Raw genomic sequence first — 15,386 nt, forward strand, 5'->3', positions numbered from 1 at the left:
GTTAATAATAAAAATAATATAATGCAAATATTTCAAAGCTTAAACTTACAGAAAAACAGTTTATGTTAAGACCTCTCTAAGAGGCTCTTCAAACCAGAACATGTTGGTCTTTTGTTCATGTAAAAAAAAGGTGTCTTTCTCTCTGTCATACGCATAGACCTAAACCTCAATTGCTGTAGCATACTTTTTTTTTCTCTTTTTTTCATGAACAGATTTCTACTTTATCCAAGACATTAAGAGTGTCTTTAACTGACAGCTTTTAAAAAGAACTTAAGAGAGAACTTACACTTAAGAAAGGATGATAGAGAAAAGTGTTGCCTCAAGAGTTATTTCACCAGCAACTTCCTCTTTACACCGAGGAAGACTGCAACAACAACAAACAATACTGGCCACTGTGTGTACATAGATATAGGAGAACAGCCACCACACATTTTAAAAACTGTCAGTTAGCTTTAATTTGTGGCAAGAGCAGCATCATGATTTATCTTACCACAGAGAAGTGTTGTTAAACTGTAATTTGTGAATGGAGGGGCTGTTGATCAAACAATGCACAAGCTGTCATTTGTCAGATCTACATACAAACTGAAGCAGAGCTTGGCCTGATCGTTTCATCATGGGCTTGAAACCTTTCATTCACACTGTTTTGCAGGCAGGTCCTATAGCTTCAAGAATCTGCATGTAATATTTTTTTTACCCCATGACTTAGTATTTGAATAATATTGAAAATATTGGGGCACCAGTAGGTTAATGGTTGGTAAAGTGATTGATCAGTCCCCGTGACATCAGCATGGAGGAAGTTATGTCAAACAATTTTAATGACAAACATCCTGCAAAGAAAATAGAGTATCAATCTTTTTCTTTTCTAAATCTATTTTTTGAATCAGCTTCACATTTTTAGGCTCAACCTTATCAGACAGATTTATTTTATCTTTAATGTCTGACTGGTCTTTACTATAGTATTCTGTTTTTCTGTATGAGAAATTAGCATTACTTTCAAAATAAAATGAAGCAATACTTGCTCTGTCATCAATACACCAGCATGTTATTTCCAAATAGCTAACCTACTTATTTGGTTTGTGGAGCTGTTTCACTGTTATAATGTTTAGAAAGAAACCGTATTATAGTAGATTTTGTTATTTGACACAGCAACAGAATAAACTGAGCTGATCAACCCCAGCTCTCCTTTTTTTGTTGGACATTCTTTATTTTTGAAGCAATGCATCTATTGTAATTTTGATTGTATGGGACTACAGATGTAAATGAACTCCAAGCTAACTCTGGCTCTATGCATCACATGGCATCATTTAGGTTTAATTGTACATGGTCCCTTTACAAATAAAACAAATCTATAAACTAATACAATGCTATCGTTATCTGAAACCTTCACTTAGTTTGTATTTATTGATAGAAAGGTGATGTAACAGTCTCATAGGCTAAATTTGACATAATAGTTATCAAGGACGCTTTGATTCTACAGGAAAGATTTTCATAACTGACTGGGATTCTTTGAGTGTCCAAACTGAGACCTTTAAAATCTAAATCATCCACTGCAATCAGTGTACAGAAAAATTATGATTCAGTTCCTCTTTTGTGTGCTCAAACTCTAAGAGCAGCTTACTTTTATTCAGTCATAAATGATAGCCTACCTGCATCTCAAATAAATGACTTTTAAGTGTATGAAAACATAGACTGAAACTTGTAGGTGTTATTTATTACATTCGTAGAACTTTAGTCACAATATATAACTTGTGGGTGGCTAAAGGTGGCTTTAGCATCGTTTTTTTAATCTAATTTGAATCTTGAAAATCACAGGTGGATCGGTGAAGTGCTGTAATAACTGTTGTTGCCCTGCGGGGGGCAGCACTGTTCTTTATTTCCGTGCAGTCGTTCAGCTTTGAACCGGAAGTTCGTCACTAGCTGGCGACTGCTGCCATTTTGAGGTGGAGAGTGAAGAGTTTCGGAACTGCGTGCTTGTTTTTCAGCGGCTTAATTGACCCTTAAAAAGATTTCACCATGGCTATGCAAGCAGCGAAACGCGCAAATGTGAGTATAAACTTGGTAGTTAGTATATTATTTTATAGGAATAGCCCAGAGTGAAGGTTTGGTGATGGCTAGAAGCTGTCTTTACCGAGTCCTAGCTAACAGTTAGCATGCTAAGACACTGAAAACAATCACACTGCTGACGTTAAACTCTAAACATTATTTAACATTATTACTCTACATTTACACATTATAGCTCTACATTTACACGTTATTACTCTAAATCTAAACTCACATATTCAGATGACCTTATGCGGTGTGAAATGTAGTTTTAGAGGTGTTTTAAATAATAATAATAATAATAATAATTTACACTAACGTTGATATAAACCTTTATAATCATAAAGGTGTTCAATTATACGTAAACATATAACTTTGTTTGGTTCTTCTTTGGGGACAGTAGGGACATTGTTTGTATACATTTGTTTGATAAACTCTTTGTGGTCATTTCACAGAGTTTAATAAAAAAATAGAAACTTTTGCTTTGGTTGAAACATTTTGACTGTTATGAAAGATTCATTTTGTCAAAGTATATACATCTTCAAAAAGAGACAACATGAGCTCTTCTGTTTTCACTGAAACTGTCGGTGCTCATGGAAGAGAATACTTCAAAATAAAAGTGAAGGAAAAGTTAACGGCAAAAATGGATAATTACTTTCTTTGTCTCAGTTTGTCACTACACCCTGAAGAAGGCTCAAGACAACACTGCCCTACAAAGGCAAAAGGCAATAACTTCAATTTTTTCAAAAATGAGTTTTCCTCATTTTTGGAACATTACAGATGTGCTTTATCATGTGGACAAATATCTTGAGTCAATTGTGTTGTTCTTTTGAGAAAATAGTAGGTTGTATTTGCCTTAACTTCCAAAAGCCCTCGAGAAACCAAGACAGAGTAACTTCACTCATCAGGGTCTCTGCCTTTGAACTGCAGCATTCAGGAATACTCAAACTGAGTTAAGGTATTCTGCCTTTGTTTTACTGCGGATCAAAGTGAAGTTACTGTTTTACTGCAGTGGAGTTAAGCCTTTGTTTTAATATCTGTCATCAAGCACTTCTGACACACACAGTAGCTTGACTAAAGTGTAGCAAAGAAATAGTGTTGGTTGTGTTATTTTAACTATGCAACCAAGTGAGATACAGTATCAAATAGAAGTTACTGCTTTTTGCCTTGGCATGACCCCGTATTATTGTACAGGCAATGCAAAGGCAGAGTACCTTAACTTCCAAATAAGGGTCAAAGGTCATGTTTGACCTCAAGATTTTTATGAACATTAATAACCTGATTAAAAACACAAAGAATTGCCACATTTCCAGTATTCTGCCTGCAACTCATTTGGCTGAACAACAAAAAGACTTTAAAGTCATTTTTCTCAGTTCTACACTCTGGCGAGTTAAGGTCTTTTGCCTTTGTAGGGCAGAATAAGTGTTGGTGTAATTTAAATGTTCTAGCCCTATACACCAAAGGCCTTTTATGTTTTTCAAATCATCCTCAGTGCCTGGACCTCGATCATTTACACCAGTGTTTTTTAGTCTTAAGTTTTCCACTTTGTTGTTTCACTAGCAAACTGAAGAAAATGTTTAAAAAGTGATTTTGTTGCTGTGTGCTGCAGATACGGTTACCTCCTGAGGTGAACAGAATCCTCTACATCAGGAATCTTCCTTACAAGATCACAGCTGAGGAGATGTACGATATCTTTGGGAAATATGGACCGATACGGCAAATCAGAACGTAAGTAATTACTCTCTGGACTTCAGAGTGCTGCCTGTCAGCCGAATGTGCAAAAGAAAGTGCTTATCACAAATTGTTAGGTTGTCATTGTTTATAGAGATGAGTGATGAGGTAAAGTTTGAAACTGCTCACAGTTAAAGATGAGCAGGAATAGGATAACTGAATTCCCCATCGAAAACAGACATATAAAACATTTAATAGTAATCTAGCAATGCATCCCCCCTCGCGACAAATGCATTAGCACACAGACAAGATACATTTGACAATAAGCGACTTTATTCATAATTCATAAATCAGGTCATGCCGTCTTCAATGGCGAGTTGGTTCACAAACGCACTGTGACACTTTTCCCCGAACTTCATTCAACTTGCATCGCACCAGCTCAGCCTCTTCATAAAGCCTCAATTCAGAGTGCAGTGTCACTTCAAAACGCAGAGCAGCAAGCGTCCATCAAGCATGAGCTGCAAATTAAGCTTGATGCTTGTTTATGACGGCAGACTCAGGATTACCTGTGCACTCCCACCCAGGGCCGCTCTGCCGCTCCCATGACTTACAAAATGTTTAATTATGAACTTCTGTTTTTTAAAACACTTGTTTGACACTGCAGTTATTTCTCTTATTGATTTTCTGTGTGCTTTGGTCTCTCTTGCTTCTCAGAGGGAACACACCTGAAAGCAGAGGAACAGCGTACGTGGTTTATGAAGACATCTTTGACGCCAAGAACGCCTGTGACCATCTGTCAGGCTTCAACGTCTGCAACCGTTACCTGGTGGTCCTCTACTACAATGCAAACAGGGTATGTATTTTGAATACGGTGTCGGTATGCTTCATCAGGTTGGAGGACAGTCGTGTCTGTAAGCTCTGCAGATGATCAAAGAGAGAGAAAGAGGACCGCTGTCATGTCTCTTCTGAAATGCAAAGATGGCTGACGTCTTATGTTAAATATTAAACTCATAGGCTCACCTGCTGTGATAACAGAATTGAGATTGAATTTATCTTATTTATTATACAAGTTGTGTTGTTAATGAAACAAACTCCTGATGGTAATTGTCAAAGGAGCAGATGCACAGAGAGAAACTGAGGTAGACGATGATAGAAGCGAGGACTGGATCTCAGTTTTTAGAGTTTTAAAAAGTCAGGGTTATTTAACAGTTTATAATCTCAGTCTGCAGGAAACAAGAATAGATCATAATTATAAATGTAGCAGAAACATCACAAACTGGTGCATTAAAATGTTTCAGGATGCAGGAAAATAAATATTTGGTTGAATTGAATGGCAGAAAAAACTGTATGGTGGAGTCTCCCCCTGCTGGGATGGACTAGTACCTATTTTTGTATATTATTATAAATTAGTCTCACCTGTGTATGTTTGAAAAAAATGCCTATTACACGCTGAATAAGAACATCTGTGTGGCAATTAGAATAACATTTTGGGGTTCTCCTCCTTTTATTGAATTATTTTGATATTTAAATACACTTAACTTTCACAGACAGTATTTGTTCATTTAAACTTTGATCACTTTTTTCTTTTACATCTGTAACGAGTGGGCCCTTAACCTAACCCTTCTGGGTGGGGTCGGAGGTATTTTGTCCTTTGCTGGTTATATTCCTGAGGAATAAATGAAGAAAATAAAGCAACATTATAGGTCTTTAGATTAAATAAATATGAGAAAGTAATATGACGGATAAATCAATTTGTCTCTGTGTTATCATCTCTTTCCAGGCTTTCCAGAAGATGGACACAAAGAAGAAAGAGGAACAGCTGAAGCTTCTAAAAGAGAAATACGGCATCAACACAGACCCTCCAAAGTAACTGTTCAGAAGGCCACATCCACCTTCACCGCCGCTTGTTTGTTTTTACCTTTACAATCCTTACAAGCTATGTACTGTTTGCTGGTCAGGATTTGCTGGTTTGCAGGTTGAAAATATTCTTCTTCTTTTATATTTGATAATTTTGTTAATGTCCATCTTGGAAACCTCTGAATGTGGGATAGACCATCTGTAAGAAAGTGATCTTCTAGACAGGGAGGAATTGTCTTACAGACGGGAAAAGCATGAAACACGACTCCAGGAATCAGACGTTGATCGGTCGTTGTGTTAATCCTTGTAAGATGTTAAATCTGCTTGAGAAAATAGTTTTTCCACTTTTTTTTGTCAGTCCTTTTCATACTTTTACAAACCTTTAATTTAAAGCTAGCCAGAGTGTGGTATGAAATCAAGTTTGAGTACTGACTATGTAAAGTATTCTGTCAAATAAATGTTCCTTTTCTAAAAGCTCCTGTCTGCTCACTTTGTACACACCGTTGATATAACATAGTGGAAGTGCTGTCCTCTGTGTGAACCCATTAGATTAAATAGACTTGTGTATTTTCCACATTGGCACAGGGGTTAGGGGTTTCCCAGTCTCTAGTTTGCCTGAAGCCTGTAACAGCTGGTGGGGATGCAGTCTCTGAGGTCTAACTTTGCAGTTGGCTGTATATGTTTGATGAAAACAGCTTCCAACTGAAAACCTGAGTATTCAATGCTAATTTACCAAAAAATTATGGGTAAACATTTCAGCCTTCCTCTTCCTACAAAGACTAAAAGTCTTTCTAAAAAGGGACTTACTGTATTTCCACTAGTTACTGTTGCTGCTTGTTTAAATCCACCAAGGAAACAATAATCCCTTCAGGAAAAACTGTTTTAGAGGCTTTTCACCAATAAAAGCAAATATCTCTCAACAGTGACATCTGGTGGTAGTTAAGCAACATTACATAGATTATTATATGCCAGTAAACGATATAGCTTCAAAACTTCATTTCACTGGCTTTTAGTATTTTCAGACGCTGATTACATTTATGCAGAATGCCTTGAAGAATCTTTATGATCCCATGTTGGGTGGGACAGTACATTTAGTTCAAGATCAATTGTCAGCTCTGTGTAGTTAACTGCAATTCTTTGCAGACCGAGTGTCGTGGGGGAAGAAGACCTCAAGCCTTCACTTGTGTGAACTCCACAGTAATCCTGCCCTCCACGAGCTATCAAGGTAGAAGTACAGAGCAACAGAGTTTCAGCACAACGGACAGATTTTGAGATTAGACATCAGGCTTTAACTTGAGTTGTGTTTAATGAATCTGCACTGTTTTAAAATGAGCTGAAGTATAAAATACATTCATCACTTTACCGTGATGGACAAACCATCATATGAATGATCTTAAAGTAACATTTGATACAACGTTTCTTTGAGTGTATTATGTAAATGTATATTAATACTTTGTCACGTTTAAGTGGTCTTAAATTTGCTTTCTAGCTAACTCTGAGATGTTCCTATCCTGTACCTTAGTACCAAGGTTCATTGATGCACTTTATCCACGTTGAATAAAATGATATAGAAATGTGACTCCTGGATAGGATACATAGATGAAACACTGGAAATGGGTTGGTTTGGAAATCTAAAAATATGGATCATACCACCATAAAAAACACAGTTTGAAACAGCGTGAATTAAATTGAACCAACATTTTTATATAATTGAATTTCCTGTAGTGTCACTTCACACACGTTAAAGGATGTAACTCTGACACCTAATGTTTAAAATTGGTCCTGCAGTCCAAATTCAAAACATTGGAGATATGTCTCCCCTCGCCCCCTCCTCCTAAGAGTCGATGTGAACACAGGTTGTCATGTGGAGGACACTGAAGCTTCAGTGTTTATCCAGCTCTACATCAGTCTGTAAACCTTTCTGTGTTCTAACCTCTCTCCATTTTTCAAAAGCATTTCTAATATTTATCCTAATTTTTGCTCGTGTAGCTTATTAGAAAAAATGCAGATTATTTTGAGGTTGAGTATAATCAGTTCTATCTGAACCAGTTCTCTGGCTCGCTTCCATTGCTGTAACACCTGTTGGTTTGCCGTTTGCCCTTTGTTTGCATCAAAACAAATACAGACCATTAAGCACCTGAATCTTAACTTAGGAGGACATACTGTCTGCTGCATTGTTGTCAGAGAATTCAGCACTTCAACATATCATGATTCCCTAATGTCTGATGATATAGTAAGGTAATGTTATGATCTTACATATTGGACCATTAATTCAGACAAAACTAACACAATCAGAACATGATGAGAGGGGTGTATGATCCGATCTGATGAGAATGTGAGTGTGTGTAGTTTAAAACCCTCTGGTCCAGATGTGGATCTGTGACACTGATTTAGATTGAATAAGTTAATGAGCAGACGAGAGCCCATAGAGTTCCTTTTATTAGATTAAATCACAACACAGGGAGTAGTGCAGCCATGTCGTCAGGGACACAATACATGCTACAAAAGAACCCTTGTACACGGTTGCCTTTGCTTACATTTGGTATCTTGATAGCAATAATAGTAATAACATAGTTGGAATTAGAAACATTGTCTGGCCAAAGACGTTCATGTAAAGAAGTTCAGATTACAAAGTGACGGTGAAAAGCCACGCTGCAGGGAGATGACGATGGACTGGCATGCTCAATCTTTATTGCAATACTGATTACTCATTACGTCTCCTTTAGCCTCCTTTAGCTCTTCAAACACTGGTAGCATTAATGCAGGTCGTTAAAGCGTCCGCGGTGCTTTCAGACAGGACCAGGTGAACTCATTTGAAGTTACAGGTGGGCTAAGAGGTCAAACTTAAAGTCGTGTTTCGGGGGCACCACACTCCGCTGAACTTCTCTACATTTCCAATGCGTCAGGGCGTGAACTATGAGTGAGAGAGGGGAGTAAAAAAGTACAAAAAGATTGACTGATTGGTAGGAGAGAAATACTTGTGAGGGTTAAGGGCGAATTGTATTTAACCTACTAAACACACGTCTCTACATAAGGGCTGTCCTCTACTAGTTACAGTGTTTAATGAAACGCCATTCACTACTGCTCCTCTCACCACTTTAGCACTCAATTACTTCCACTGAAAAAGACAGACGAGAAAGTTAAAATGCTGCGCGGGCCTTATTTGTTCTCCTCATTGACGCTCAGTCTCAAATACACTCCTCTGACTTGAATAGAATGATATGCAACCTGCAGGCTAACTGGAAAAAAGTGGTTCTGATGGTGAAACATACTGAAGGTTATAACTTAGTCTGATAACGATGTTCTACAACTATAGAATAATACTTTGTTCTTATTTATAATCTCATTTATGTTCAGCTAAGGGACCTTTTCTTCTTGTAAATGTTTGATCTCACTCGCCTCCAATGCCAATGTATCTCTTTATTTCCGATTCTGTATTCCTCCATAATCAACTTCTGCTAATTGTGTCATCATGAGATAGTATGTGTAAATGCAAAGGGGGCGGGGATTAAGTTCTTAGCAACATAGACTACAGCTACTCTACAAGGAAACATGCTCCTACATAAAAGCAGTCAAAAGAAAAAAACGTTTTCGACAGATCACAGAAAAAAAAAAATCACATCCCATACGACAACACTTGTAGAAGGACTCACTGTTAAAGATGATTTTTTTTCTCCCTTATGCGCTTAAAATCTTTTTTTTTCTCACGGCTTCTCCCCGACGAGCGTCACCGCCACTTGCTATGATAAGGCTTTCCGTCTGCAATCACAGGATGCAAAATGGGGAGATTTTTTAAGGCAGAACCTAAAGGCATGCAAATTAACTACGTTTACATTGTCGTTACTGACAGTACAAGCATGTTTCTCGGAAGGAAAAGTTGGACAAATGCTAATCCATCTCTTCTAGCTAATAGTCAAGACGATGGATACGGTGTCTTCTCGGAGGCAGATATATTTTCATAGGAATTTGGTTCGACATTACTCAGTATTATGAAACACATACAGCTAGCGTCAGTAAACTTGGAACAATAAATAGAGTAGCGGCAAATTGAACGTAGCACATCACTGATGCGCAAGCTCCAGTAGAATGAAACCTTATGGAAAATACTTTGCACACTTCACATTTTGGCAGTTGATCTTTGAATAATTTAAATATATATATTCATATTTATATACTGTATCTATATATATCATTTGTGCAAGGTGTTTATATGTAGTGAGAGGCGTGTGTGTGTCTGAGTGTGTGTGTGTGTGTGTGTGTGTGTGAATGTGTCTGTGGTGTGAGTGTGCACCTGCACTCTTGTACCAGCACACTGTCGTATGTTGTGTGTAGATCTTTTTATAGCAAGTAACATTCTCATGCACACGAGTGTTTCAAACACAAGAAGCAGATCCATTGAAAGGTAGTCCAAGCATAATTTTTTTTTTTTCAGTGGAAATAGCTGCAAACTGAATGGAACATGAAATTCTTTCTGTGCAGTCCGTGGCGGCTGGTGGAGCGCTCCGCTCGCTCGCCCTCCGGCCTATTTCTGGAGGTCACACTGCAGCAGTAATACGATGGACGGGTCGCTCTTGGCCGCCTCTTTGAACTCCTCCAGAGAGATCTGGTCGTCGTTGTTCTTATCCATCTTGGAGAAGATCCTGTCCACCCGCTGCTCAGGCGTCAGGCCGTCCTCGTTCATTTTCATCATGATCACCGTGCCGACCATCTTGTAGATCGCCTGCAGGGGGAGAAAGAGAGCAGCAAAACGATTAAAAAACTCGAATTATACTGAGCTTTCCTCCACTTCAGTCTTTTTTCGAGTGATGCGCTGAGGGCCCGACCGATATGGATTTTTGGGATCTATCTCGGATCTGTAACCATGAATATAGATATACACATTTATTGTGTTGCTCCCTCAAATGCAGTTATCAAACATTTGTGGAAAAGATATATAACAAAGATAAAGATGGTCTCTTAAATGGAGAGTAACTGCACATGTAGGTGTATCACCGCTAGACACTCTGGAGAGTGATAATGCCTGCATATCCATATAGCGCCCTCTGCTGGTGAAAGAGAGCTCCTATAGAATTAGCTGACACTGATAGTCACTGGGTAAGCGAACATCGGCTGGCTGATCAATCGGTCAAGCTGTATTGAGAACAGATGAGAAGGCAGGAAAAATGGCTGTGTGTTATAATGAGGTGTCCTCTCCTCATGTGACAGCAGAGCAGATGGAGCACAGCTGGATCGCCTGTCAGTGGGTTTCAGCGACACTCAAGCATCTTTTTATACCTCAGTGAGTATTATCTAATTATTCAGTATGCCCTGTGCTGTCAAAATACACAGCACGGGACGTGATTTGACAGGGCAGAAATATAAAGGAACAATCTGCTGTTTAAATCTTCTGCAATCGAGAACACAGTGACACAGCTAACAGTAATGGTGGCTGCGATCGGGGACTGGTGATATAGTGACCAGTTAAACAAAACAACCAGAAGAAGGTCTGCAACAGGAGGGGTCACACCACCACTAGTAGAAGAGGAACAATCCCAGAAAACTCTCCCCTTTGTCTGCGTGTGTTTGTGAGCAGAGCACATGATTGTCAGTCGACTTTCCTTTATCAGCAGAGTGAACAGGTATGTGAGGAGAGGGGAGAGCGAGGGGAGAGCGAGGGGAGAGAGAGGGGAGAGAGAGGGGAGAGTGAGGGGAGAGCGAGGGGAGAGAGAGGGGAGAGAGAGCGTTCAATCCTGGGTGGCTTTTCTCTCTCAGATGTTTGGATATTTTACTTGTAAGATACTCTCTATAAATTCATGTTATAATAAAAATATCTTAAAACTTGTGGGAATAATGTCTAAAGATATGTTTACGGAATAACAGTAATAATATCATAATATCATATGACGTAGAAAAAGACGCCCAAACTCCTGATAACAAGCAATAAAGCTGCTCTTTTGCTTCTTGTTTATAGTTTCACATTATTCCTGTATTCAGATAATAAGTCTTCTGTCTGTCCCTTTAGGCTCAGACCTCAGCTGTTAGAAAACATTTTACTAATTACAAACAATAGACATTTCTGTTAACTAGGGATGCACCATCGGTTTAGTGCTGACATCTAGTACACCTAACGACTGATTCAGAGAAGAGGTTTTTTATTGGGCAGATTAAGTCACCTGTTGAACAAACTCTGAATTGTTTTCATGCTCAAACATGAGAGAATATGGTGGCATCATGGGAGGTTTACACCAAAAGACGGCATGAAACAAACATCGGTATCAGAATCAGCAGTCCGCTAAATTGTTATTCAAACAAACGGTATCTGTTTCAGTCCTGATTTTCCCAATCGGTGCATCTGTGCTCTTAACCACACAGAGCTAGGGGAAGTGTAGTTCATGCTTGCCAATCAAGAACCTAAAAGAAGTAGTTGGACATATTGGGAAATTTACTTAATAGTCTTTTTTGCTGAGTTAGATGTGAAGATTTATATAAGACTGATAAGATATTCAAAAGATTCTTTTGAGGTTATTCTTTGCTGTGTTACCTCGATGATCTCCAGCATCTCCACCCGTGTGATCTTGCCGTCTCCGTCCAGGTCATACATGTTGAAGGCCCAGTTGAGTTTCTGCTCGAAGCTGCCTCGAGATGTGATGGACAGCGCACAGATGAACTCTCTGAAGTCGATGGTGCCATCGCTGTTCTTGTCGAAGGTCCTGAAGGCGTGCTGAGCAAACTTGGAAGCATCGCCGTAGGGGAAGAACTAAAATGATTTTTTTAAAAAGAAGAGAGAACAGAGGAAGACAAAAATAATGATCAGTCATTTTTTTCCTTGCGTGATCAAGTGTTTCAAATTTAGCTTGTTTAAAAAAACTCTCAAAAAATGGATGAACCTGTGTGATGATGTCAGTCATGGTGGGATGTTTAGTCTCTCACTCTGCAACTTCAAAATGATGTTCAAATCAAAAACACTTTTAGAATCCTAAGCTTGACCCCCATGCAAACAGAACCCACAAGGAACAGATACATTTGCCCGTTCATCTCAGACACACAGCAAATGTAATTCAGTGATGATTAGAGGCTCAGATCTCTGTTGTTGTAAAATGATGCAGGTCATGTTTTTGCGTATACAAACTTTGTCATAATAAGACCACTGTCAGATTTTGCAGGATCATGCGGTGTAATTGCAATAAAAGTGCATATCAATTACAGCTAGACCATTTAATTTTCCAGCCAATAATATCGGCCGATATTAGCATATCAAGTGGCTCTCGGTATCGGCTAATTAAATCGGAGATACGTGTCGACATTTCATTTGAGTTTCATTGTATAACACTAGCAGTTCTCTTTCACCAGCAGAGGGCGCTATATTGATCACAACAATCATCATCACTCTCCAGAGTGTCAAACGGTGACCCACGTACATGTGCAGTTACTTTCCAGTTGAGTGACCATCTTGTCATAATAATAAATATTTTCCACAAGTGCATATTAACTGTATACATGTGTATATTTATATCTCTCTATCTCTACAGATCAAACATGGATCTTATAAAGATATCGTCTGATTTATCGGTATCTAATTTTTCCTCTCCCAAATATCGATATCGGCCCCAAAAATCCCACATCGTTCAGGCCCTAGGATCAATGACAACAATGCTATTGGAAATCATCTAAAACTGACAGCTTTCAAATCAATGGCTGGTACTTTTCCAAGGAAGCTGGACAGGGAGCTTGAAAAACGGGACAGTCCCTGTCAAATTGAGACGTATGGTCAGTCCACCTAGCTGTACAGCCAATCTCTTTGAAACTTTAACACAGACACGTGACTTCAATATGAGTCCTCTTTCTCACAAATACACTTTGCAGTAGTAAATCCCGACGTGTCAGTGTCAGTGATATTTAGTCTGAAACAACCTGAAACCTGCTAAACCAAAGAATTTTAGCACTGTCATTTTTAAATGTTAGCATGCTGATGTTAGCTTAGAGCTAATAGCACCAGCTTTCACGTGCTAGCAAGGCTGGAGACATATTTTTCTAATTCACGTCAAAAAAGAAAAAATGTGGCAGATATCCACAAAACAGACGACAAAGTACAATTTTGTCTTCAAGTAAATGTCAACAACAATACCAGGATTTAACAAGGCAACAGCAATAGAGAAGGAATAATCCTATATCTGGCTCGTCAGCCGACAAACTATCAGAGATTTCAGAGTAACAGTGAAAAGGTTAACGGGAAAACATGTTCTAATGATTAAAATGTTTCTTCAGATATAAAATGATTTTTGCTTGAATGGATTAGTGTTGACAAAAACATATTGCCGTAACTGACGCTGAAGGCTAAAACCCTGAGACTGTACTGTACATGATTAAGTAAATACTATGGATCAGCTCTGTGCTCAGTCAGTATTTTCCTAATCTTAAGCCCCTCAGCCTGTTAGCAGTCCATGTCATCACTGCATCCTCACCAGCTCAGAGGTTAATGCAGTAACACAGTGGATGACCGCAGAGCCCCCGCTCCGCTCGTCATCTTCCGTGGACCATGAGCCCCGTGGGTAGCTGTGAGAAGCTGAGCGATTCATTAGTTACAACCTTTCACTTGACCTCTTTGGTAAAAACTCTCCGAGCTGATGGGCAATCTAAGCCGAGCGGGGCAGCTCTCTGAGGATGCGTGTAAACAAAAGAGAGCCGGTGATGCGGCAGCAACAGCATTCATCAAGGAAATGAGAAAACTAGAAAAAAATAATCTGTTTGAATAAATTAAGTCAAGATGATTTTACATGAATAGAAACTATAAAACAACATCTTCACAAACCACGGAAGCAAAGGAATCACTGGAGGAGGAGTCACTCCTCTGCACTTAGATCTTCTCAGTTGATTTAATAAATCAACTTAAAAGCTTTCTCTCAGTACTCTACATCATGTCATTATTCAATTTGTCATTTCAGGTCTGTAGATTCTGTTGGTCCTTTCTCTGAGCTCTATGATTACAGGAAGTGTAGGATGTAGGAGGCAGGAGAAAGTCAAGTCACTGAGTAAGACGGGCTTAAAAAAAGGTTTCAACTGCAACAACTGATTTCTGGCCGATTGACAGGACAAGTGCTGAATTCAACATTGATAGATAATAACTAGGGCTGTCAAACGACCACTTTTTGTCATCACAAATAATTGCAAAATTTCAGTATTTTTTTCATCAAATGTTTGAAATACTTTTTTTGTACTGTCTTAACCTGAGAGTACCTAGCTTTTTGTTTGAATTTAACCCTGCTTTTATTTTGAAAAAAACGAACGAAGAACCATCTGTTAGATCCATGGTCACGACATTAACTTAACCACAGAAAAAGGAACTCATTAAAGATCAAAAACTAAATGAAAACAGCTCAAAGGTGCAGCAACAAAGGTAAATGTGTGATGTCATAAGGTGGATATCAATTTGGACTCGTCAGCTGAGCTGTCTGAGAGTTTTTTTAAAGTGACTTGAGACATTCAAAGATGCAGTAGTGTCCTTCTTCTCCATCACCGTGACTACAGGGAGACACTGAGGAGGCTTATCTACGGTGCGCCTAAAGGGACAAAATAGCATGTGATTAATCGTGATTTAAAAATTAATGAATTAATCAGTTACCTTAATTAATTGTTATTAACTAGTTAATGCTGACAACCCTAATAATCACTTTTGAGGTTGATTAGGGAAATAATTGGCACAAAGTTGCTGATTTACAAATTAAGCAGCAGTCAAGAAGCAAAAAGATCATTTATTTAATGATGTGTTATTGGACACCTGATGAAGGATTGGTTTAATGTGATTTTATGATAATCAAATCCTTGCTACAATGTTCAACATT

At 38.6% G+C, this 15,386-nt stretch overlaps 2 protein-coding genes across 2 annotated transcripts in view; one reads left to right on the forward strand and one right to left on the reverse strand.

Moving 5' to 3' along the window:
* The first annotated feature begins 1,883 nt into the window (after positions 1–1,883).
* On the forward strand, positions 1,884–6,042 carry sf3b6 (splicing factor 3b, subunit 6). The gene is made up of 4 exons (XM_061052560.1): positions 1,884–2,043; positions 3,650–3,768; positions 4,426–4,564; positions 5,492–6,042. Exons 1-4 carry the CDS (start codon positions 2,014–2,016, stop codon positions 5,579–5,581), a joined length of 378 nt encoding a protein of 125 aa, XP_060908543.1. The 5' UTR covers positions 1,884–2,013; the 3' UTR covers positions 5,582–6,042.
* Positions 6,043–7,989: 1,947 nt separating this feature from the next.
* The window catches only part of vsnl1a (visinin-like 1a), a 38,159-nt gene continuing 30,762 nt past the window's right edge, over positions 7,990–15,386 (reverse strand). The window contains exons 3-4 of the mRNA XM_061052561.1: positions 12,089–12,304; positions 7,990–10,288 (exon numbers count right to left, since the gene is read on the reverse strand). Coding sequence (XP_060908544.1) covers positions 10,091–10,288; positions 12,089–12,304 — 414 coding nt within the window. The 3' untranslated portion in view covers positions 7,990–10,090. The remainder of the gene's footprint in view (positions 10,289–12,088; positions 12,305–15,386) is intronic.

The sequence above is a fragment of the Labrus mixtus genome, chromosome 12, assembly GCF_963584025.1.
Source record: "Labrus mixtus chromosome 12, fLabMix1.1, whole genome shotgun sequence".
NCBI classification, from domain to species: Eukaryota; Metazoa; Chordata; class Actinopteri; order Labriformes; family Labridae; genus Labrus; species Labrus mixtus.

Bases quoted from the DNA above. Each gene is read 5' to 3' on its own strand.
- sf3b6 (XM_061052560.1), top strand. From the start codon at position 2,014: ATGGCTATGCAAGCAGCGAAACGCGCAAAT. The intron at 2,044-3,649 runs GTGAGTATAAAC...TGTGTGCTGCAG, and splicing joins AAGCAGCGAAACGCGCAAAT to ATACGGTTACCTCCTGAGGT. The intron at 4,565-5,491 runs GTATGTATTTTG...ATCTCTTTCCAG, and splicing joins TCTACTACAATGCAAACAGG to GCTTTCCAGAAGATGGACAC.